The sequence below is a fragment of the Vanessa atalanta genome, chromosome 7 (genome assembly GCF_905147765.1).
Source record: "Vanessa atalanta chromosome 7, ilVanAtal1.2, whole genome shotgun sequence".
Taxonomy (NCBI): domain Eukaryota; kingdom Metazoa; phylum Arthropoda; class Insecta; order Lepidoptera; family Nymphalidae; genus Vanessa; species Vanessa atalanta.
Window position 1 is genome coordinate 10,373,545 of NC_061877.1, and position 27,791 is coordinate 10,401,335.

Consider the following 27,791-nt stretch of genomic DNA (forward strand, 5'->3'; position numbering starts at 1 on the left):
TAATGTATCTATGCCCCATCCATCCTAATACAAAAAACGGGTTCTTCAATCTCATTAGATTCAAGAACCTGATTAGTATAGAAAGAAAATATGACAAAAAACTTAATGAAGTTTCTTGTCATATTTTTTTTCTATTTCAAGATTTAAAATAATTACGTCGTGCTTTGTGCAAGCGCGTCTGGGTAAATACCGTCAGCCCTACTTATTTTTCTACCAAGTATTTTTTCCAGTGTTTGTATTCTGGTTTAAATTGTGTGTGATAATGATATGTACATATAATGTGATATGAACATTTCAGTTCCAAAATCAGCACCAATATCCATAGGCAGTTGTGACCACTTACAATCAAGTGGTCCATTTGCTACACCGCCTAGTTATTATATTTAAAAAATGAATAATACGTACAAAAAAGAAATAGGTAATAAATCATTAACAAAATTTACCACAATGTGTTATTTTTAGTATGTTTTCACCATATTAACATTAACATCGAAGTCTAAATCGATTTTAGTATAAAAGTTAAGAAAGAAAACGTCTGTTCTGAGCAGTGGCGTTAAATGGAAGTGAAATTTATTAAAAAAGTTTACGAGATAATTGATTGGAGAATAATTTAAGAATGAGAAGTTTTTATACGTATATTTGTTTTTATTAAACATTATAATATTAATAACATGATTTATAGACACGATCAAGTTTGTATTAAAATTTATAAGTTTTGTTTTAAGATAACCAATTAAACAGTAAAAAAAAAAAATTAAACAGTATGTAACAGTAATAGTATAGTAATATATATAGTAACAAGTGGGTCTCCCGCGAAACTTCGCGTTTATTCAAAATGTTTATGGAAATTTACAAACCTATGACAGGTTTTATTTTGATTTCATTTCATTGTGAACTGAAAGTTACTCATCTATATTTGGCGCCAAAATTATGAAACCTTATTTAAATTAAATTTTTAATATCAAATAGTATATATATGAGTTAATTTATTTGAGTTGAGTTATATAATTTAGCGAGCTGGTTCATGTTTAATATATAAAATCAATTGAAATATATTACACATATTGTATGAGCTTTACGTCACGACTAATGAATCTCATGTAGGTACAATGGCAATGAAACATTGTAATTTTTTTGTTATTTAACAAGTTTTGGCCCTCTTTTTTATTTTCTAAAAATAATAAATAAATTTTAATGACCGTTAAGATATACTAGTTTAGTATTAGTCATAGAACAGTTAATCTTGCAACTGAATTTTTAACCAGCTCAGCTCTAACTGATTTTAAGTTAAATATTGCATATTGGTTTTGGTAAAGTTTTATTCGTGGACGGTTGAATTAAATTGATTGATATCATTATTTAGATATATTTATGTGACATCGACGTCACCAAAAAGAACAGATCTGTTTATGCAAATTAGACATGATGAAAAAAATAGCATTTGTCTTAAAAATCTTCTTTCAATTTAATTTCATGAAATAAATATTTCGGTTATTCAAATATTGTATAAGATTTAGGAACAAGATAAATAAATGTATTTTCATGTAATGCATATGCAATCAAACCATATGGTTTGATTAATTGTCGTTCTAAGCGATGGTGGCCCTTTCTCACGTGCGCACGTCTGTGTCTATATTTTCATGAATGATAGTTATATACTTTACCAAGCTAGAGATAATTTGATTATAAGTATAAAATACTATTAAATTAAAAAAAAAAAATATTGAAAAAAAATCATGATTATTGAGGTTTCTTATAATAATGTAGAAGTTGCATATTTAAAATTATTTTTTTTGGGTATTTAAAATGTCATATTCGTTGCCAGTGCGTCGAAATACCCTTGTAACCGAAATTCAAATGGATCGGAAGTATTGGCTAAAAGGAAGTTTATCCGATGAAAGAGAGAAAATAGAGGTGTAACTCACATATTGACTTTATTAATAATTTCCTACGTGTCAATTATGGTAAGCTAGAATTACATAAACAATCTACAAAAAAGAATAAATTTGGATGTCATTAGGAATGGAATGCCGCGCATTTGGTAATTTTTTGACGTCAACACAGTCTTTATAAACAAAACAGCATGGGATCCAGTTCCCATGAGATAATTGTTCATTGCTCTTATTTATATTACCAAATTATACAATAATTACACACACGTTAGTTTATTTGGCTATTTATAATTTCAGGATTTTTTTGTTTGATTTTTTTTTTATATATAATGTTCTCACCACCCTTACACACTTTTTATAACCCCATTCACCACGATGGTTACAGTTCAGGTGCAGGATTAACTGCTTTTTGAGATACGGGAATTAACAAATCTACTTTTTGTTGGTCCGCTTCGGGATTTGAACCTAGCACCTTGGAACCTATAGCTTTATACCACTAGAATAAGAGAGAGTCAACACGCAGTTTATATTGCTTCTTCAAATATGTTCGTACAAATGAATGTAATATAATTTTGCTACCCAATTTTCACCGAAATTAGGACTCCTGAATAATTCGTAATATTGGATGATCTATTTACATTTTCATCACTTGACGAATATATAGGGTTTAATTTATTAATTACGGTATTTAAATTAATTATTAAAATAAAATTACAATAAGTTTTGCCTTCATGTTTCACTGCACTAAATGCTCGTCAGGAATATAGTATCCGACCGCACATCGATTTTTAGCCTAAGTCGAAGCAAATCGGCTCTTGTAACGACCATCGGCTAAAGCCGAGCTGAATGTTTATATTACAACTTTTAAAATCAGTTGAAGATTTGATAGATTTAAAGAGAGTCAAATTATGATTAAGTTAAGTGTTTTATTATTATGTTTATGGTGACTACAAATCGTAACAGTTCATTCAATTTCCGCGCTTACTAGAAACCTTCGGCTTCGGGCAATGACATGCAGTCGAGTCGATACGAAACCGAATGTTTGGCCAAAGGTGATTTTTTTTCGGCTATAAGAAGCCAAAGGTTCGGTCAATCACAAGAAATATGTACAGGCGCTAATCAGTTATAAAATATTATAAAATTTTGATTAGGCGAAAAAAAAAATGCCTTCAAATTACGAACATACATTTACGTTAAAGTAAATATACCGTTGTTGGGCAAAAGTCTTATCTTAAGAAAAATCTTTGTAACCATCATATTCTATATGTGAATCACTAAAACATGAAAGAAAACATAACATTTGAAAATGAAGAAACATATTAAATCCAGCAGGCTTACCTGGATTCGATCCAGCAATCTTTGTTTTGATCCACAAAACCTCAAAACGAATATGTTTTTGTAATACATTATTTGTTTGAGACTTAAAACTAATTTAAATAGGAAAAATCATGAAGAGAACTACACGAAATATTTATAGATATCCAACCAGAGCACCACGTTCTCTAGTGCATACTAAAAAATAATAAATGTTACGACATTTGTTACGCTAACCTAACTTAACCAAAACTACCTTTTTGGTTATTTTAAAACGGGAGCGCGATGTATACCTGCAAAATCTCTATATTACTTTCTAAAAGACCTTGGCCTGCCGAAAACTGCAGTAAGTTCTGTGTTAGAACGAATATCTAAGCATGTGCTAACAGGTTTCTACCAAATTTGGCAAGGCAAGGGCACACGAGTAGAGGAGGTGAGCGTTGATCATTGCAAAGGGTCTTGTGACGGACGAAGGACACAGATAAACCGTGTGGGTGTCGGGGCCATCGCGGTGCAGAGGTTCTTTAAACCGACATTCAGGGAACACTTGACGGAATCTGCTCGGAGCTTCTACTGAAATGCTATGAAGTTCTTGTCATTGCAGTTCATAACAATCTTTGTAAGACTTCATATTTGTCATTCCATAAGTATATTAGAAAACTAGGAAAAATATAATTAATAAACATAGGTATTTGCACTACATTTAAAATATAATAAACTTTGTCTCTGTATGTGTGCGTATGTGTGTGTGTGTATGGGTGTGTTTAAATAAGAAACTTTTTTAAATCACATCGAAAAAAACTTCGCGAGGAAAATTATATTACGATTACATTATTTCTATACAAGCAATCTTCTCTTTGTTGTGTTTTTACACTGAAATGATTTCAAACGTTCAGCGACGATGCTTATAAAATTACATCAATTGAGTTCCCTAAGTATTCAACGCACGAAAATAAATAATGATACTTCCACGCATGTAGCCGTTTTATTTTCAATTTGTTGAGTGTATTATTTCATGTAATTGTTAAAATACATAGATATTTAAGTGAACTAAAATATTACATGAATTTTATTTTAGTTACTTTGACTTTAAGCCTGGACATTAATGAATCAATGGTATAGTCGAAATGAAAGTTACTGGTTCGATCCTATACCCTTTGGATTTTTGTTAAATTAATACTCATTTAAAATGTAACAGATATACAACCTCTATAGATGTTTAACATCTAGTACCTCATGAGAAATATACTATACAGTAAAAAGTGTAAAAAATAATAATTAAGAACTAAAAAACAGAAATGTCGGTTATAATATTTATCATTAATATAAAAACTAATATGGCCATATGAAGTTTGCCCAGTATGGCCATATGACGTTTGCGCGAACCCTTGTTCGGAACTCAAATCGCGATGGGAGAGCGTCGGGTCAACAGTGTCACTCCGGCTGTACGCTCACGAACATCGCCCGAACACGCGGCAAAGTCGGCAGTTTCGAAAATATCTAACGGATAAACATTGCCTGTGCTTTGTTTTTCTGGCGGATATTTTTTTGATAATTTATGAGTATTATTAATAAGACAAAATAATGTGAAAATGTTTGTAGTGTTGTCAATTAACACGAGTGATTAGTGATTTTTATTTACTTACTTTTTATTAGTTTTTAGTAGTAGATTAGTTTTATTTAAAAAAAAATACATATTTATGTCTTAAGCGAAATCGCTTAAAACTTGTACTGTGGTTGTTTCTATGGAGTGAAATTGTTTTGAAATAACCGAGCAACTGCTACACAATTTATTCGCAGCCGAAAGGTAAGTCATTTACTTTTAAATATGGAAATGAAACGAGTTCCGTAAAGGATCACTTTATTGCTGTTTTACGTGATTTCAGATTACACACGCAATCTTTTTACAAACAGCCGTGAACTTATTGAATCGAATATTAATAATATATATATATATCGAAAAATGAAGATGATGTAGCTTCTTTTTTTGCAGGGCCGTTAAAGAAATATAAATGTTACTATTTTCTTATGGTGGATTAGAAACAGTATATATCAAAAATATTCTAAACCTCACAATTTAAATATTTATTTTTCTAGAAATAAGATAACATGAATAAAAAACAAAACCATTTAAATAGTTTCTAAAAATTAGATAACACAAAAAAAATTGGATAAACATTGTATTGAATAAAAACTGTGGTACATATAGTACTTTATCTAGAGCAACAGATTTTTATCATTTTAGGATTTGTGCTATAAATTAGTGAATAAAATTACTCTTAAGTTAAATAACGTCTTATAGTTTAAATTTATTTATTAGACAAATACATTTTAAAGGCCATATTCAATCTCACTCTTCAGTTTGTATTTCTAAATAAAATTAATTTCAAATAATGTTTATTTTGAAGCTCTAGTTATTATACGATTTGCTTAGTTTAAGTAAAAATGATTCGATAACTACGAAAATTTATCTACAATCTAAAGTTCCGTCGGTATTTGATTACATATATATTACAATGTCATTTATTCAGAAATGCATCAAAATGTTAAGAAATTAATATTGCACATAAAAACTGCTTGGTAAAAAAATCTCCTTCGATATTATGAAGGCTGAGTTTTAACTCATTTAAGAAAATCCGCGACGGAGAAACTTAAACAAAGACTGAATTGCTATAAGTATTTTTTTCACGATAATTTAAAAAATGTAAATACTTTCAAGCAAATGGATTTCGGACGTTAAATACGTAGTTAAAATATATTATTTTGGACATATAATTTACAGTTGAATGTGTTACATCAATGAATTCGTCATTCGGCTGAAAAGGAGTTTAAAATGTAATTCACTGTTGTCCGCTTAAACGCAACGTTAAATAAAAATAAAACGTTTTAAAAAAAATTGTGGTTTGAGAAGTCAATTCCAAATGCTTTTTAATTAAATTGAATATTTAATTTACTAATTTTCACTTGACATTAAAATAAGCCGAGAGAGCCAGTAGTCTACTGGCTAGAACTTTTGAAGATTGTGGCTACCCCTTCAAACGCTTGTATGTATCATTGATCTTTTTATGTTTATAAATCACCTTGTGATTGGAGTTCAATCGTCGTCGTCGTATGATTTTCAAATTTAAATTAAAAATTTATCGTTCTACTTGTGTGTTGCGAAACATACTCGTGAAGCTTCGTTTCATAATCACGATGTGAAATGAGCTCCAGCTTTACCGCATGTAGGAAGCACATAACAAACATTTTCGGGAGAAGTACTTCAGATTAATACTAAATTTTGCCAGTAGCTACTCTTGCGTATTTGCCAAATTTTCATCAAAACCCAATTTAATTTCAAGTTTTTGTTGGTATTTTAGTAAATGCATATCGTATATATGGAACATAGTACGAATTATTAAATTTCCGCTAGCATCGTTCTTCTATGAAATAATAGCCATTCGAGCCAATCGCACGGGTGTAGTGTATATCAATAGATATAATATTTAAACAGCGAAACAAAACACAACAATTTTTTTTTTTTTGGTATTTTTGTCCATACGCATAAAAGTCACCAAAATTTCATCACAAAAGGATATGATGATTTGGATATGCACTGAGAAAATTTATATCATTTATAAAGGTTTAAAAACCATGTCATCCCGTATATTATGTACCGTACCTTCATATTGACAAGATATCAATTAACTAGTTTACTTACAAAATGCACTTACGACTTGTGTTCATAAGATTCGTTTCTTCAGATCATACTTACGGTCGTACAATATTCTCAACCCATTTTCGTTTGCACTGAATACATAGAACATCATAAAGTTTATTAATATCCGCTTAAAATCTATTAATAATCATATCATATAACCATGTACAATAAATTAACATCTTATCCGTAATTTTAGAATATAATCTGTAATTAGGTTGATGTTTATTACAAATTAAAAAAAAAAGTCTAATTTAAATCATACAACAAATACAGATTAATGTAAATAGAGACAAGTGTAAATACGTTTATCGCGTAACAATCAATATAATATGTATAAAAGTGGTGTAAATAATAAAAATATGCTTCATCTACTTAATGTTTCTAGTTCAACTACACACTTCAATATCAGTTTTATTGTTATTTAAATATCAGTGTTATTTAATCGATATAGTAAATAAACAATAATATAAATAACTATGAAGTATCAAATAGTAACTAGTAAGCCTGTAATATTGACACAGCTTTGAAGAAGCCTTTACAATTAATTGCTTTTGTTTTTTTTTTCATCTGCACTAACGCAATAATCAAACGGACAAAACGAAGAGGATTATTATTATGCAAAAGTAACAAGATCTTAAGCTGGTTTTATCTAATATATCGAAATAATTAGCTTTAGCTGAAACAATCAACTAATGAGGAGAAAATTTATAGCTTACTCGCATACGCCGATCCATTGGGAATGTGGATGTTAGGGCAACGAAAAAGGAAGGGAGAGCAAATACAATATCGGTGAACCTACAAACTGAATACCCGTGATCTCTAGATTTATTTGTGAACATTAATATTTGTTACTAAAATATTAAAAAAAGGTTTAATTTGTCTTTCGATAAATTTAAGCATAAAATTAAAAAGAGGGTTGAAATATAGTAACCACAGTATTAATTAAGCGACTTTGTTATTCAATCAGTTTTACCCAAAGTTACTGAGTAAACTGATTAGGTACTAACCTTTTCATGCGTTCCGTATTAAGCCGATGTGGGTTGTTATCTTTCGTACCAAGCTATAATTGTTTGAACATAGGTGATATCATAGATTTATCATATATGGAGTGGAGACCCATAAATCAATCAGTTCAGAGGGAACCATTCTTTGTTGAATGTAATTATAATAGTCTACTCTTAAAAGTAAAATTATTGAATATTTCATATATATATATCAGGATATACTAAATGAATAATTATTGTATACTAGCGACCCGCCCCGGCTCCGCACGGATGCAATGCTGATACGTACAACGTTCATAGTTTTTCAGTCATTAGACTATACAAACCGCTACGTCCCTGCGTTTTAAATCTGTAATATCTTCGAAAATATTCATTTAAATTATATATGGTTATTATCTGTAAAGGGCCATATTGATCATTGACCACAATGTATTTAAGATAGTTAATTGGATAAGGATTATTGCTGCATTGCTTAAAATCGCATCGAAAATAAGCCATTATTTCTCGTTAAAAGTAAACGATAAAAAATGGTTATTGTGGGTTATCCCTAAGAGATAGACATATTATACCATCGCTGATTTTTTTGAAGACCTTTATAAGGTGAACAATACTGTAGTACATTATTTTGATCTATCTGGTAAAATGCGTTTATTTATATAACTTTAAAAACCTCTGAAATTATCAGTGTTTCTATAACATATTGTGGATGTATTATACATATAAACCTTACTCTTGAATCAATCTATCTATTATAAAAAACGCATCAAAAACTGTTGTGTTATTTTAAAGATCAAAGCATACACAGGGACGGACAGCGGTAAGCAACTTTGTTTTATACTATGTAATGATTTTTTATGGAAAATGGGCTAACTGATGCTAAGTGATCAACAACAAAACAGCAGTATTCTTGTGTTTAATTGGAAGGTTTAGTGAGTCAGTGTAACTAAAGGAACATGGGTCATGTTTGTTACAAAGCTTGGTTTCGTAATTAAGATGAAAAGGATCGTTAATATTTCTTATGATTCCAATAGTAACATACCTGCAAGCCCCTCGGAGTTCATGGGTGGTGGTAGTCACTTTCCATCAGGTGAGCCTCCTGCTCGTTTGCCACCTCTGACATAAAAAAAAAACAAAAAAATACCTTCTTTGGTTAGCAAAGCATTAAAATGGCATAGAAGAACCTACGTAATGGTATATTATGGCTATTGTCTATTTTGCTGACGTTATTATTCATAGTTATATTAATTCAGCGATTCGATTACCTATTGTTATAGAAAGGTATAGGTATAGAGAATAAAAAAAAGTCTGTAATTTTATTGTATTTTATAAAAAATAACCTATTTTTGCGTTTGCTTGAAGCTGCGTTTACATACATTCATTTAATGACTAAGATATAAGGTTAAATATGCCGAAATATTTTAGTAACACTTACAGGCATTCGTTATCGAATAGTTTTCATAAATTAGAAATACTTTATATACATAGAAAATATTCCCGTAGTTCCTAGAATGTGAAGATATTGATAGTTAGTTAGTTATTTAAAACAAATTTCTGTCATCTAGTTATCATTGAGCTATCAAGGGTCTGTAGGTTGTAGTCGAGAGATATACATATGTACATATGTGATGAAATTGAAATTTATTTATTGCTAGGCTAGTCAAAGTAAAAACTACCACTGATTCGGAAAATAAAATATCACGTCCGTCATCTGCGAAGAAACGGCAATAAAATCTCAACGGTTTTTCAATATCACGAATATCATTTTTTTTTATATATATAATATATAAAAAAAAATGATAAAACGTCGAAGAAAACCGGAACAAACTTGTATCTGAAATCGAGTCTTCGTTAAACAAAGTCTCGAACTGGGGTCGGCTAAACTTAGTTCACTTCAACCCCAAAAAGACGCAAGTTTGCGCGTTAACCGCTAAAAAAACACCATTTGTCGTATCTCCACGATTCGAGAACATTCCGTTAGCCGCTACAGCTAGTATCGGAATACTTGGCGTTGATGTTTCGAGTCTCGTTCAGTTCCGCGGTCAATTGGAAGGCAAAGCCAAATTGGCATCAAAAAAGCTTGGTGTGCTCAGCAAGGCAAGACAGTATTTCACGTCGGCCCATCGTCTAAGACTATACAAGGCGCAAATTCGGCCTCACATGGAATACTGCTCTCACCTCTGGGCGGGTGCTCCCCAGTACCAGCTCCTTCCATTTGACCGTATCCAACGTAGAGCGGCTCGAATTATCGACGATCAAGCCCTTTCCGATCTGCTTGATCCTTTGGCTTTGCGTAGAGATGTTGGATCGCTCTGCATCTTCTACAGAATTTATCACGGGGAATGTTCCGAGGAATTGTTCGAATTAATCCCGGCTGCTGAATTTCACCTTCGGACATCTCGTCAAAATTCCAAATATCACCCGCACCACCTAGATGTCCGAAAATCCACAACAGCGCGATTTTTAAGACATTTTCTGCCTCGCACAACCACTCTGTGGAACCAGCTTTCGCCGGCGGTTTTTCCGAACCGATACGACTTGGGAACCTTCAAGAAAAGAGCGTACTCTTTCCTGAAAGGCCGGCAACGCACCTGCAAGCCCCCCGGTGTTGCAGATGTCCATGGGCGGTGGTAGTCACTTTCCATCAGGTGAGCCTCCTGCTCGTTTGCCACCTTATGACATAAAAAAAAAAAAAAAAATAAATTCATTCATTTTTTGTATCTGACGTATTAAAATCTGAATTATCTAATACCATATCATATTTCTTCCAAACGGGGAACTGGGTCGGAACAAATTTATATTTTTGTTTGAATAAAATGTTAGTAATACAACGATATTGTCAGTGATTTTGAAAAACATTCAGCGACGTCGAAATCATTAATATTCCTTCTCTGTTCCTGGCAGCAGGTAAATATAATTTGCTCAAATTATAATAAAATAAAAGTATATGTATTAGCAAACTCTGAGAATTGGCTAGTGTAATTTTTTTTAGTTGTTGCTATGTAGTTATTCTTTTCTAGATAATATGCGTGATTTTACCCGTGCGAGTTTATTATTATAGTCGAGCTATTCTGTGAGATTGAAGTCGAAACTCATCGCAGTGAAATATCAGAATGTTATATAGGACATCGAATAATAAGAATTATAAAATTTATAGCAATCATGTATCAAAATGTCGGTTGTCAGTATTTCACGACTGAGATACGAAGTTAATTCTTAGAGGATCGCACTGTTGATAAGCCCGGAGGCTTAGCGATATGTTTTATACCCTTTCTCAACAAATTAAAGTGTTGGGCTTTATATTTTAGTGTAGATAAAATTCTGCCACATGTGTATAAATTCTGCCACATGTGTATTCCGCCAACCCGCATTGGAGCAGCGTGGTGGAATATGCTCCAAACCTTCTCCTCAAAGGGAGAGGAGGCCTTTATCCCAGCAGTGGGACATTTACGGGCTGCTAATGCTAAAAAAATGTAGATAAATAAAAGTACGTTTAAATATTATAACAGAATTTTAATAAGCTCTAGTGATAATCAGTACCGATAAGGCTACGTCTTTTTATTCCACTCATTTCTATTTCTAGTCATGTCTTCGGGTATACGATACTTGCACATATGATACCTAATCAAGACCATTCAACAACAAACAAAACAATAGTAACAGCCTGTAAATTTCCCACTGCTGGCTTCTCCCTTTGAGGAGAAGTTTTGGAGCATATTCCACCACGCTGCTCCAATGTGGGTTGATACACACGAAATTAGACACATGCAGGTTTGCTCACGATGTTTTAATTCACGCGATGAATTATAAACACAAATTAAGCACATGAAAATTCATTGGTGCTTGCCTGGGTTTGAACCCGCAATGAGTTCGACCATTTGACCATCGACCATAGGTTAAGACCATTCATCTTTAATTAATTGTCCTTTATATATAAATCTAAATCTGTTAGTTTTTCCCATGTTGATATTATTCATCCCTCAACGTTAAAAGCCGTACGAGTTAAAGATACTTTTAAATTGTCTCTAATATATTCGTTATGTATTTAATTAAAATAAAAAAAAATCATATTGTACAGCTAATTGCAATGTAAGAAGGAAAAAAATATAAATCAATTTTAGATTTGCGAATTTCATGCGATTTGCTAATAACTCAGCTATATTGGGCACTACTAAGAGTTTATGATTAATATACTTTTATTTATAATACAACACAATTACACTTATTTCCGCTTTAATATGACTTCCGAAATTCCGATAACAGTTTCGCCGACGTTCAAAACGCAATTTTTTCACAAATCCATATTAATTACCATAGATTAAACAAGCTCTCGACCAATTATATCGCGTCAACTTTCTGTTAAATTTTGTTTATTTGGTTTTCCTGTAATGGTTGGAATAGAGTATACAATTATACATGACAACATTGAGTTATTCGTTAAGAACTCACTTTGTCTCTCGCCCTTGAAACCGACTTACGGTATTACGTGTGTCTTTAAGTGTTTTAATTGCTATGGTAAAAGTCGTGTACAATATCATTTCAGCAACGTATTTTACAGTGAATTTCTACTTGTTCTTATAGTACTTCGACTGGTCTGATGACAGTTTTATAATTTTGCTTTTTAGTTTAATTAGATCTAGAGGTTCTGGGATCGCCATTAAATAAAAAGTTTTTATTAGTTCTGCTCCTCATACACTAAAATAGCATTTTAATTGGTAAAAAATATCAGTGTTATAAATTAATCTTGGAACAACAAACTCCCTTTTACAAAATAAGTTTATTAAGTACATTACTCGGATAAAACAAAATTTGTCTTGTTAACTGTTATCTCGTTGTGATGTTGCCGAGTCATGTGGACTTTATAATTCAGAGTGTGTGGCGTTCTTGTACTAATGAGTACATCCGTACTTTCAAGTACATAGAAATGTGAAAACATCTCACCATGTCCTTAAATTTTTTTCGGGCTACTATACTGACCTTTTAATTCTGTTAGAATGTTGTGTTAGACTAAATCTATTAAGATTTACATAATACAGTAACTAACAGAACAAATATGTGTATTTTTTATGTAATATGTAGGTGGACATTGAACAACTGATGTTAAGTGGACACCATCACCCATTGAAACTAGCGCTGTCAGATATATTAAACATTCTTTCCAACGCCAATACGCCACCAACCTAGAATATTATGTCCCTTGTGCCTGTAGCACCATTCAAACTGGAACATAAATACGAAGTATTGCTATTTGGTGGCAAAATATCTGATGAGTGGGTTTTGAGCTGGCTACTGCCACCTACCATCGAGTAAATCATTTTGTTGTTTTTTATTTTAAATTCATCCAAAATCTTTATAGACTAAATTATAGTCGTTGTTATGAAAGGTGACCTTAATGCGTGAAGAAATACTCTACTAGACGACCATGTTCAAAAACATTTGAATACTACAACTATTATAAATAAATAAATATATGTCGCATCCAGACGAATATTGAAACGAAAGCGCACTGCCCCGCGCGGACGTTGGCTACGGCTAGCTACTACGTCACACATCGCGTGATGTCGGGGGGTTTGATTCAACAGAGTCGTGGTGCTATCGAGTAGTCGAGGTCCAGTGCAGACGCACGGTACTATTTTGTTTCAAAACACTATAAGTGTACCAATATTGTCTTGAATACTGATTAAAACTCATTGCACGAATACCCTAAGGCGCCAACTCACATCAAGTCATAAGAAAAAGTTGATGTCGTTCGTTTGATGAATATGGAAAATTAAACAAATAAACAATTAAGAAATTATATTCCGAATACGTTAACGCACACAATATTTGCTAGCAAGCTATGTATTAGTATTCTTACGAGTAATTGCTAAACACGTTTAATACATGATAACTCGAGGTTTTTTATTATATCTCATTTCAAATATTTTAATATATAAAAGTTACTGCGTTTTTGGTTTTGCATTATTCATAGAAAATTACAGCGTTCTTTGGATCCGACTATTTTCTGTTAAATAAAAAACTGATGTTCGTTGTTATGCACATTATTCATATTGCAGCAACTTTAAACAGTTTGTTTAAAAATGTGAAAATTTACGACGAATAATAATTATTTAATAATATTTTTTTTATCCATTTAATTTCATGGAATGCTTTAAAAATATTTAACAACTGATTTAGTGTTACATATTATATAGTTTTCCATACATAAGTCACAGCCTTTTTACAAAACGAAATGCTTTACTTTTGTTTAATTCTATATTTGAATCTCGATCTAGTCGATTATAATCTTGTATAGTTCGTGATCAGTTGAAAAATGAGTTGAGTTTATCCATCTTTATTTTGTTGATTCATTAATTTACCTTTCTTGAACAATGCTAACTTTGTATAGCGAGGGATTAAAATTAAAGAGTTTCCCCTCTTTCTGTCATCATTAAATCAGTAATTTGACTTTCGAAAGAAAAAAAAAAGAACAGAGGATTGTTGTTATTATAAAACCACTATACAACATTAAATGTTTAACTTAAATCAGAATGTTATTTTTAAATGTATATGCATTAAAACGTGTTACTTTAACACAAAGGCTATAACTATCAGTATATGCAACTTTAATACAAATAATATTCAACATCTTTACACAGTATAAAACGGCGTCGCTTACCGCCGTCGGTACGCTTGGATCTTTTAAAGTACACAACGGATTTTAATGCGGTTTTCATTAATAAACAGAATATTCAAGAGGATGGTTTATGTTTTTAATAAATACATAAAATCTTGCTTTTTTTAATGTTATAGACATTCGATCTAAAAGTTGTTTATAGACAATCTAAAGTGCGCAAGCCCGTCTGGGTACCTACGAATTTGGCACCAAACAGCAGTACTCAGTATTCTTCCGGCTCCGGCTTAAAAGGTGAGTGAGCCAGTGTAACCACTTACATTATCAGGTGGCCCATTTGCTCGTCCGCCAACCTATATAATAAAATAAGCCCTTATTGCACCCGGGATGGGTAGTTTTTTAATATATAGCTAGATTTATATAAATATTTTTTAAATAAGATTTAAAATTAACATTTAAAACGGGATATTTACCATCGAGACAACAATGTCTCGTGAACAAGACATTCGTAGATAATGTCGAAATATCGAGCTCCAACAAATAAAAATAAAAAACATGGTAAATATCCCGTTTTAAATACTGTTAGTAATATTTTTTAAGTTTAAAAAATATATATCTGAAATAGCCTTTGGCTTTCCCTTGAAGTGCTATTCAAATAAAACGGTGCATTACTGTCGAGGATTGCCGTAATACTCATCTTCCAATTGAATTCTACGCATTTCTGAAATAACTTTCCGTACAGCTCCGTTACAAATGGCCCGATTGAAATATGTGTATTAAATTATTTAAATAATCGCCAACATAAAATATTTTAATATTTGCTTCTATGAATTATACCAAAAGATTAATTTTATGTTTCTCGGGATATTAGTTACTTGCAGTTTGATTACGAATTGAATTCACCATCGCAATAACTGTGTATATTGTTATGACTTTTTCACGATTCATAATACGTGATTTATATCGATAAAGCATCTGACTTATGAAGAAACACTTATGAAGATACTGCATCAATGTATGTTTTTGAATACACATGTGACATCATTTCATCTGATACTTTGAGGTATCCTTCACCGCTGGAAAAAAGCGATTATGCATTTCCTCCACGTAAAACTCTCATATTTCTCCCAAGGGATGCTAGGATCGAAAAGAAAATTGGAAATCTTAAAAATAATCAGAAATACCCTGTAAAATTTAATATATATATATACAATGTAATGTATATCGTAATCGAAGATTAAACTTTATATTCTTAACGAAGAAGCAAGTCGCAAAGATCTTTTCATTAATCCGTATAGTGGATATATGATATCTCAAAAGATACGTGTACTGTGAGACAGGCTCAGATAATTCAAGAAAAGTCAACACGTTTAATGAAGAAACGTCGAACGAAATGGGTCGCGATGAAAAGTCGAGTCAATTGAATTTGACTTCAGACCTAACTTACGATCGATATTCGATTACGTTTTAATTAGTAGAACGTAAAAAAACAAATTTGCAAACATCGTTTCTAGTACTAAGTCCTATCCTAATGTTGATTAAAGTATGTTAATTCATCGTTCTAGGATCACAGAAATTAGTTACACTACTTTATAAAATAAATAATTCGTATTGGTTCTTTTTTTTATTGGATAATTTTTTCTTGAAGGAAAATGTCCACCTTATTATTCTACTTTATTTTCAACGCTATATAATATATAACTATAATAACTGCACTTTGATACATATCTACAATACTATGTTGTCTAATTTTAATACAATACAAGGTTTGATCAATGAGTGAATTTGCCTGTAATTTTGATAGAATCAGTGACAGTAATTTTATAAAAACGAGAAGTGCTTACTTCTAAAGTTAAAAAATAAATTTACAACGCCAAATTTTCGACTCCGCAAAAGCGAATAAATCTTTATTTTATTTATTGTCTTTATCACTCCCGTTAATTTAATTAGTTTATTAAAAAACAAAAATGTATAAGAATAACGTTACTTGTGACTAGGTTATAATGATGATTAAAAAGCGTGGAGTTAGTACTTGTTGACTTTCAGGCAAGATTCGTTCCCAAAGTTATTTGCGCATTACCGAAGTAAGGGATGGTTCATATTTTTTACACTGACAATATCTGAGCGGCGGTGTCTAACCATCAGGTGGCATTTAAGCACACTTGTTTAAAATAAAAATAAAAAAGTCCAATACATTCATATAATATAAGCCCAAAAAGTAAAATAGTATTGAGGATTGCTCAATCAAGAATTAATTATGAAATTTAATTACCGTTTTGTTTGAATAAAGTGAAATGTAGAAAGTAACGTTAGGTTGAAAGGGACTCACAAAACCTACGTTGGTTGAACAATAAAATGATAATTGAAATAACTATGACTGAATTATATTAATTTTTTTTAATCGCTATAATTCGAAATTTAAGTTTAACCTCTTTCAACCACACCAATAACGAAAATCGACAAAAAATACGGTGTTTTTTCAATTGTTAATAATAATACTTAGTTTGTGGTACAGTTTTGTGCTAGCCCGTCTGGGTAGGTGAGCCAGTGTAACTACAGGCACAAGGGACGCAACATCTTTGCTCTCAAGGTTGGCCTATTGGCGATCTAAGGAATGGTTAATATTTCATACAGTGCCATTGTCTATGGGCGGTGGTGACCACTTACCATCAGGTGGCCCATTTGCTTGTCCGCCTACCTATATCATAAAAACAAAAACTAAATGAATATAAGGTAAAAGATTACACTGATTAATGTGATATTAAATTCAGTAGTAAGTATGGTCCTAATTTGGTGCAATACATAAAATAACTTTTTTTTTAATCATTATTTTTCGTGAAGACTTAGTCAAAGGGTTCATTGTATGAAATATTTGATCTGTTTTCCCATTTTCGGCGGGATCTTAAAATACCATGAAAACATTAAGAGGCAAATCTTGGAAGGCGTTAAAAGTTTTTAACAATTCGGCATGTCATTTACAATTTGTGGTTTCGCGTGAGCCCTTTTGAAAGTTAAGCAATAAAAATCTGGCTTTTCTCAAAATACACAATGAATTGTACAGCCGAACTTTATTTATTATTATGTAGGTCTCATAATTATGGCGTCATTGGAACGAAGGTCTTTTATGCGGCTTACAGTATTATGCTTCCTCCAGGCTAACTTATCTTCTCTTTCTCTTTTTCTATACATATAATTTGTTTTATTTCTTTATTCTTTACCACAGTACACATATCATATTTAGGGTTGGGTCTCTCTAGTGAGCATGATACATACTCGTGTCAGAGGGACCCACCCTTCCATAAACTCATGTGTATATAACACAAGCAATATAAGTATATATATACAATATAATATAGTATACAATATAAGCTAATAATATTTTTTATTTAAAGAGGAAAACTTAATCAATAAAACGGTGTAAACGACGCTCACTCAGAAATATAACATTAGTTTTATATTAATAAATTAATGTTAAGTAGTTAAAAAAAATAACAAAATATATGAAACTGCCAGTGCCAACGGTTGGCGTAAAAGAAAATATGACCGGATAAAGTATATTTCTAATGTTCAAATTATGTTCTCTTTCCTGAAAGGCCGGCAACGCGCCTGCAAGCCCCCCGGTGTTGCAGATGTCCATGGGCGGTGGTAGTCACTTTCCATCAGGTGAGCCTCATGCTCGTTTGCCACCTATGTCATAAAAAAAAAATGTATTTCGAATTGTTAGAATCGTTTCAGTACTTTAAAGGTTTATCAATTTAAAACAAACCAATATTTCCTCTAAAGTACTATGCGAACTTATTTACTATGCCTACTATTCCAAATGTAAATTATCTGCCTAGAAGTTTGCTCTTCAATGAAAATTATATTGGGCATTGGAGCTCAATAATTTTCTTGGTATCACTACAGATGCTAAGCCACAATGGGGATCATTATTGAATTGGCGAGTAGATTCAGCTCTGCAGCATAGTTTATTTTATTTGCTTTCACTTTATAAAATCTAATGACGTTCTAACCTGGGACTATGCAGCCGATATCAATAAGATCTTTGTTTTGTATAAGATAGTAATTTGCGGTAATTGTAACCAGAGATCTTAGGACTCTTTAAATTATTACCTTTATCAATTATCATATATTAACTGATCGCCATACAATCTCCAATAGTTAATATTGGCGTGTTATGGTTTGAAGGATGAGTAAGAAACAAAGGTACCGGCCTGTTAATGTCCCATTGCTGAGCTAAAGCCTACTCTCTCTTTGAGGTGAAGGTTTTAGGAGCTAGTTCCACCACACTGCTGCAATGAGGGTTGGTGTATTCACATGAGGAAGAATTTCATTGAAATTACACCCAATACCCAAGATCGGTAGTGCAATGACAATTTAATAATTATAAGTAAAGTACTTATTTATATTACAGATATTAGAGCTCGTTCGAAATGAAATATATGATTTAATTATTATTTTTGCTTTTGATCAGTACTTCTATCAATTCCTTTTGATATTCAAAATCCCTAATCGCATTAGCTGGCATTAAAGTGACTTTCAAGTTTTATAAGTGGTTGTAGTCGACACAAGGATACTTTGCAAAAAAACTTTTATGAGCGGCTAATGAACGGTATATTACAAAAACTTTTACTTAACTTTTTAACTCGAGTTATTCTTTGTTTTACTAAATCTTAGACAAATATTTATCAATACAAGATAAAGAAATAAAATGAAAGTACGATAAAAAATAATACTAATATTGTATAAAATCTCAAACGAATGATTGGATAGAGATGGTAAATAAACATTTTTGTTGCGTTGCGTTCTATTTAATTAAATATATGTGTAAAAATGCTTTTGAAAAATACTTCAATTGAATTATAATAAATGTCCCACACGTCAATTTTTACAACGATCGCAGATCATTATTTTAAATACGCAATTTTAGACTATTTTATTTTCGTAGAACTTTATCGATGTTGTTCACGTCAAGCGGTTTAATCAATTATAATATTAATAAATTGCGTTCGATGTGTGATGATATCGATATGTATTATCCTCGTTATACGACTCTTCATTGCATTGTTCCATTGAGTCTTAATTCAACATATTTTTTATTATATATTTTCAATTTCTACGCTCGTGCTTATTTAAGATGTGACATGGGATAAGAATCTTATAATTTTTTTTTTTTATAACTTTTCAATAATTCTGTGATATTCAAAAGAATATATGCAAAAATTGAATGTTGATAGTTATTTTTAATAAGTATTTCTAAAAATTGAAGTCTTTCATACTCGTATATAAAGATTTAGTCACAAAAGGTACAGTGTGCTATCATGACTCGTGCTGATTAAGTTTTTACATCGTACTATAATTTAATAATGAGCCGAGATGGCCCAGTGGTTAGAACGCGTGCATCTTAACCGATGATTTCGGGTTCAAACCCGGGCAGGCACCACTGAATTATCATGTGCTTAATTTGTGTTTATAATTCATCTCGTGCTCGACGGTGAAGGAAAACATCGTGGGGAAACCTGCATGTGTCTAATTTCAACGAAATTCTGCCACATGTGTATTCCGCCAACCCGCATTGGAGCAGCGTGGTGGAATACGCTCCAAACTTTCTCCTCAAAGGGGGAGGAGGCCTTTAGCCCAGCAGTGGGAAATTTACAGGTTGCTTATGCTATGCTTTGCTTATATAATTTAATAAAACATTGCAACAATTTTTAAATACTTATATAAAATTTAATCAAAAAGTATCTTTAACTTTATATCAATTAATTTGCCAGACATTTTATCCTTTTCAAAATATATAAGTGCTAACTTGGTATTTTAGGCGTATACTATAAATAAAAAAAATATTTTTTATGATCTGTAATTAAGAACCACTTTTAGAAACCTACATACATTTATAAATATTTGCGGTATGATTAATACGTTTATACAGCAAGGGCGAATAAATACTCGTAGCTTTGATTGCTCGCTAATGATTGAACCGTAATATTTTTTTAAAATCTCATAATTTAAATGATTGGCACGGGAATTCACCTCGTAGTCCACGGAAACATCATCAGGATGGATAACTAAGGCATATAATTTCTTGACAGAAAAATCTAATTACTTTAGTTCGTTTGATTCTAAATTTGAAACTGGAATTTCAGACCTCGGATCTAGAGCCGTACGTATAAACGTATAAAGTCTATGTCCTAAAAATTCAATCTACGATATTAAAAATGTTGCAAAAAAATTCGAATAAGGAAAAGTTTTTTGGCTAAAATAAGCAATACTTATTTCTCTATAATATTAGTTTGATAAAATATTTTATCAAACTAATATTATAGAGGAAATATGATATATATAAATATTTAAATATATTATAGTGAGGTACTACTACTAATTATGTTACGATAAAAATATTTTAATGTGATTTCTCTTAATTAGCAACGTTAGTTTTTAATTCTATATTTTATTATTATTTTGTGGTTTTACTTTAAGTTTTTTGTCGAGAAATGCTTGACTTTTTTTGTTTTGGTTTTTGTCGTGATTTACCCGACGCGTCGAAATCAAGCCTTCTGGCGATTTTAAGCAGAGGGAAATCTTTAATAAAATTAAAATACATTTTTTAAAATTAAAAATAGTTATTGTACAAATCATGACCGCGTGGAATGCGAGCAATTCATTTCCCCGTTAAATCACAACATTGATCTTCTGGAAAAAAATTAACCACAGGCGGGCCTGTCACTGCGGATGATGGAGGCCAATAAGGCGAGGTGTTTTAAGGATAATATATTACCACAGTGCATTGAATATTGATATCATAAATACAAAAAATTACAATAGTATACAGTAGAAGACAATAGTGTATTTAATACATATAGTGCATAGAAGATAAAGTTAGAAATTCCTTACAATATTTTCCTTCATGTTGAAGGTAACATAATTAGAAATTTAGTATCTAAAAGTTAATGTTGTTATTCATGGATTGGAATTTACGATCTTCGTTAAAGATCCTCGTTTACACATGACCATCTGCGCTTAGTTAATTCAGACTCTGAACCCTGAGACTTGATTGGTGCTTAACTTAAAATCGTTTTAGATTCAGCTATAAAAATAATTATTGAATTAGTAGGTATCAGACAAAAAATCTTGATCGTATTTACAAAATGATGATTTCGTCCTGTCCGATTTGGGCCTCGGCAGCAATTTTCAATGTAGACCAGCCGGGTTTAAGCGCGTACGCAAAGTTAGGTACACTCTTATTATCGTTTAGGACAAAAAATCTGACACGACCACAATAAGTTCAGAGTGTTTCAATTTTTAGATTTCGGGCTGCAACTGTCTAACGGGCTGTTCAAAGGGCTGAAAGTCTTAAAGAAAGTTTATCAGAGTATGTTTACTAGTTTTAAATTCACAGCTTCAGCTTGCAAACACGTCTTTATTAACAGAAATTTGACGGCTATTCAATTTAGGTGCCTCATAAGCTTGACACTAAATCAAGCTGACAGTTGATTAGAATCTCAAACTTTTAATGTTACAAGTGTTTTTGATTTAGATTTATAAGCAGCTTATGTATTTACTTTATACATATATATTTCAATAAAAAATGAGTATTATACATATATTGTATAATTTGTACGTTCAAGTTTGTAATGCTACGAACGGCCATTTCAATGTAGAACAAAAAACTGACCGTTATTGAATAGTGTTCTGCTTTAACTTCACATCTCATTAACCTTCAAAATGTATCTTAGCCTATCAAAGAATTAATATTAAAAGTGAATTTATATAAGTAATTATTATATCCGTGTAAATACGTATAATCTTTACTAATTATAATGCAAAATATTTAAACACAAAATTTAAAGAGTTGGGGTTGCCAAGAGGGCTGATTCAGTTCGGAATTACGATTCAACGGGGTGATTATGTATATATCATGATGGCCGCCATTCCACTTGGTCATGTACATTGGCTATTGTTATTTGTGTAGTTACGTTTGCCCTTATATAAAATAAAAGTAAAATTGCCTACATGACAATTAATTTTAAGATAATATGTCGTATATTCTATAGAATTAGACTTAGACTCGATATTACTTCTCTACCCTCGTGCATTTCGTCATAACTGCTTTCATACAAGGCAGTATGAGAAGTGGTAGTGTTCTTAATGATATAGATAGGCGGACGGGCAAATGGGCATAAACTATAAACACAAATTAAGCACATGATAATTCAGTGGTGCTTGCATGGATTGGAACCCGAAATCATCGGTTAAGATGCGCGAGTTCTAACCACTGGGCCATCTCGGCTCCTATCTATAGAATAATGTCATAAAACAAGGTGATAGTTGGCGAGCAAAGACTGAACTGACTTTATTTAAAACAACGATGAATGCTTTTGCAGCATGACACAGACTAAAAATATAACTACTGAAACATTTAAATAGACAATGTTATTCAATACAAAGGTGTGCTCTGTATCACACTAGATGGCGTTGCTTATTATTTGATATAATTACAACAAGGTCAATGCTAGAATAAAGAAGAGGTTAAATAGTTTTAAAGCCATCCTCATACAGTATCATGATTGTTATGTCGTCCTGACCGATTTCGGTGCTTAATCTCAAGTTTGCTCTTCCCTCACTCTAATAATCCGATGGGACGACAAATCCGACATGTACGGAAAAAAGTTTAGGCTTAGAACCAACGGCATTCAGAGGCACGGGAGTGTATACTCTTCCAACTTCTAGACTCCGGGCTGTTAGAGATAATTTTTTGATAAAATAACCCAATATCTTTTTATCGGCCTAATCTGGAATTTGAATCTATTATAAAATCTCGGGATCTGCGGCCGTATATCATAATTTCGCCCAAGATTAATTATAAATAAATAAAGAACATTCAAAATTAAAATTGCTTTTAACCACAATCGTTCATAAAGATTTTCGAACCACTGGGCTATTTATAATGAGCAATTATTATATAGAAAGTAAATATTACATATCATATTGAGTTTAAGATTTAACGTATAGATCGATGTCTAATTTGTGATGTGAGTCGATAAATGTCAAGATATAATGGGCTCTAAAATTTTTATAACTAGCCCTCCAGCTGGTTCCCCGGTTCATGTCAGCAATGGCATAAGTTCCTTAACATCCAACGTTAATAAAGGATCCTTTCAACTACAAATACCGGCTCTGTAGTTTTTCAGAACGTATAGTGAGTTATTTGAAGTTTTTGTGGGTCAAAGGGTAACGTAGAATGGTATCGATATATATGTTGAAACGATTATCGTATTAAATAAGCATAAATTTTATTGAACAATGCGTGATAAAAATAACGCATATTCTTGCGTTACGTTTCCTCAACAAAGGGTACGTCAGTTTTAGTAACTGACAGTATAATTTACGTTCAAGACGTCTATATACTTATATCTCTCACAATTCCATCATGAATACGAAAGAAACCCTTCTAGTTCATATCCCCGACCATGTAATAAATTGGTCTTAATTTCCCCATAAATATTGCTATTAGCCGTCAACCCAGATAAACTGAAGCAACTTGTTGGACACAGTTTACTATCATTTACGTCACACACGTCTAACGTTATATGATTTAATATAGTCATTATTTTTTTATTAATCATGATTATCAATCTTTTAGATTGTATTTTATTACATTGAGGTTGAGGAGAGAAGCGGTTCATGTCAGTATAATTTTAATATGTGTTTTTTGGAGCCGGTATTAATATTTTTACATATGCGTGTTTGCAAAAGTAACGTATACGATCCTACAGGTAGCTTGGTACATGATGGAAAAATGATCATACGTAGGTTCATTTAACGCGTCCTGAGGCATCGAAGTGTATACTATATGGTATCTTTTAGGCTCCGTGGTGTTACAAATAAGTTATTTAAGGAAAACTTGTTAACTTTAACCGTCTTTCGCTCGAACATCAGAATTTATATCCGAACAATGTACGTAGTAAACCAACGAGGTATTAAAATTTATACAAGGAGAGATAAGGATTTAGATTATGTTTTATAGGTTTTCTTAATTGTGAGGAGTATAATGTTTTATTTTTTATTTTTATAGTATAGGTATTAGGTGGATTGGCCACATGGTGGTAAGTACTTGACAGAGTCCATAGAGATTGGCGCCGTAAGGAGTATTAACGTATTTAAGGTATTTAATAAAAATCACCAATATGCCAACCTTTGGTACTGAGACGTGATATCCCTTGTGCCTGTAGTTACACTGGCTCACTCATCATTCAAACCGGAACACAATTAGCCTAAGTATTGCTGTTTGGCGGTAAAATATATGATGTGTGCGTAGTACCTACCCAGACGGGGTATACAAAACATACACACACTGGCGGTTCATTTAGTGGAAGAAATTCTGCCAAACATACTTACCCACGTTCGAGTACCGTGATGCCATAATAAGTTTCTCCAGAGTAGGCGACGTTAGTGCTCAGCACCTTTATAAGTTTTTACTTTTTATTTTGTATTTATAAATTTATATAAATATGCTAAAAGGAAAATCTTTTCATTCTTTTATTTGAACATTTCACACTAGGTAAAAGCTTCATATTTGAATAAATTATTAAAATATACGAGTACACATTCTTTTACAAATACATTTAGAGCTTGTAAGGAACACGAATCTCCACTTCAATAGTAAAGAAAGCGTAGTTGGACAATGGCGTTGCAAATTCAAGGACGGGAATCTTAAAATAGAGCGAATAGTCTCCGTATAAAGAATACTATCATTTTATTTGCCTTTAGATACATATTCGAATAAATGCAAATATTTGTTATACTTTTAACACTCGTGTAGATAAAAGCGATCTTTTAAATGATTTAAATGAAAAAGTAAAGTAAATATCCCACTACTGGTCTAAGGCCCCCTCTCCCTTTGGTTAGGTTTGGAGCTTATTTCTGCTACAAGTGGGTATTGGTGAATAAATACGTGGTTTTAATTTAATTGAAATTAGACAAATGTTTCTCACGATGTTTTCCTTGATCGCCGAGCACGAGATGATATTTTATAAAAATAAATAATTTATTTGAAAACGGTTTATTAATATTCTCTTATAAAGTAATTGCTTTGGTTTTAAAATATACACCAGTTGACTCTCGCGTTACATAATACGTTCTTGAATAATTTGTACACTTCAACCGCACTGAATGTTGATGGAAACGGTTCTCATATATTTCACTATAAATCCTATCATTACGCAAAATCCATACTTCCATACTAATATTATAAATGCAAATGTAACTCTGTCTGTCTGTCTCGCTTTCACGACAAAACTAAGAGAACGATTTCAATGAAATTTGGTACACAACTAGTCTAGAGCCTGAGAAAGGACATAGTTTACTTTTTATTTGGAAAAAAGTGCTGTAAATGGTTGAAAAGGGGGATGAAAGGTTGTAAGTTGTTTAAAGTATTGTCATTTTTAGAACTAGAAGCATTAAACTTATATTTTAGGCTGTACACTTATAAATTAACATATCATGACACCCACTAAGACGAATTTTGGAAATTCTACGACTAAAGGGGTAAAATAAGGGTTGAACATTTGTATGGAAGTCCGTAATTTTTTAAGATAGAAACATGAAACTTTATTTTTGGGAATCTGATTAAAAATGAGTAGATCGTATTTAAGCGTTTCTGGATATTTTACGCCTAAGGGGAGAAATAAGGGTTGACATTTCGTATACAGGTGATTCTGGAAGTCCGTCATTATGAAGTTAGAAGCATGAAATTTTATTTTTGGGGTACAGATTGAAAAAGAGTAGATACGTATTTCAGCGTTTCTTGATATTTAAGGCCTAAAGGGAAAAATTGGTGTTTACATTTCGTAAACAAGTTAGTCTGGAAGTCCGTCGTTTTGAAGTTAGAAGCTCGAAATTTTATTTTTGGGGTACCGATTGAAAATGAGTTGATTCGCATTTAAGTGTTTCTGAATATTCTACCCTAAGGGCTGAAGTACACACCAATGTGGTATACAAATACGTCTTACATTACCGTTATATTTTAAGTTAATTTGTAAATATATTCATATAGAAATAGAAGTCTAAATTTTCAAAGGATACTTATTAAGAAAGAAATATTAAAAATAATGAGTTGATTCATATTAACATGAATATTTAAAAATTGTAATTAGTCTTATATAAATCTATTTCGACACTTTCAAAGTTTAAAAAAACATTGTATTTTTTTAAATAAGATATTTATTTAAATACTATTTTAAGCCGAAGACATTAAAAACGCACGTATATTTAAAAGGTTTGAGTGTGTTATCTGATTGTACTGGCTTACTCCATTTACCATATCCGCCTCGCCAAAATAATAGCTTGTATTTTCACCGCTTTTATTTATGTTCGTTGATTACTCGAAAACGACAAGGCCAGATGATTTAAACTTCTTTCCGTTGATGTGGGTTCTCAGGTGGCCACATATTTTTCTTTTACGTATAACGTACTATCTTATAAAACGTCGGGAAAAACGATGTTCAATAGTCCGTCATCAGGAATGCTTTTCAAGGATTTTGTTTTCCACTTCAACGTGACCTCCGATTTCTTTGATCTTAATTATTATATCTATATATATTTTTTAAAGAATATTATATGGCCTTTTTTTTTTTTTTTTTTCGCTGGAAAAACGCTTTACGCGCTTCCCCCACGTGATGGTAAGTGGGGGGGGGGGGGGGACTCCCCGGAGCCCTGGACGCGGAGTGCGCCCAGGTACGCCGGGTTTACCCACTAAAAAACCAGCGGTACCCTCTCCGTCTTTCGGCGAGCGCCACGGGATCGCTTACGCATGCTACCGTGACGCCCTGACGGTCGGCCTCCAACACCTAGAAGGGGTTCTCAGGGTACTGAGACCCTCCTAGTCCCTGCGACGCCTATTGAGGCGGGGGGAGAAGGTGCGCGTAGCGCTTCTTCCTCCTCCCTGGTCGTCTTCGGCGGAGCGGGTCTGCAGCGGCATCCTCTTCCCGCTCCCGCTCTGCGGCTTCCTTCTGCGACATCACGTTTTCGCAGGTACTTACCAAAGCACCCGTGCCCGGTAAGTACCTGTGTCATCCTGAAGGTGAGCGTGCCCTTCTTTCTCTCGACCCAGCGACTCAAGTGGGGACGGATCGCCTCCACTGTCGCCAGGCCCGCCGTGGGTGACCCCAGATCCTCCTGCCATCGGACGATCAGGGCTTTCTGGGCTAGAGCCCTGATCCGCCCGACCTCCGCCGACCCTGGACGGTCGCCGCGGTTCCTCGATTCGACCC

General features: G+C 32.5%; 2 protein-coding genes across 2 annotated transcripts in view; one reads left to right on the top strand and one right to left on the bottom strand.

The window, feature by feature from the left end:
• Window positions 1-2,271: 2,271 nt before the first annotated feature.
• LOC125065450 overlaps window positions 2,272-27,791 on the bottom strand; it is a 28,065-nt gene continuing 2,545 nt past the window's right edge. The window contains exon 2 of the mRNA XM_047673031.1: window positions 2,272-2,388. Coding sequence (XP_047528987.1) covers window positions 2,272-2,388 — 117 coding nt within the window. The remainder of the gene's footprint in view (window positions 2,389-27,791) is intronic.
• LOC125065382 (tachykinin-like peptides receptor 99D) overlaps window positions 4,908-27,791 on the top strand; it is a 117,991-nt gene continuing 95,107 nt past the window's right edge. Inside the window, exon 1 of the mRNA XM_047672948.1 lies at window positions 4,908-5,013. The gene's annotated coding sequence lies outside the window, so the exon portion shown is untranslated. The remainder of the gene's footprint in view (window positions 5,014-27,791) is intronic.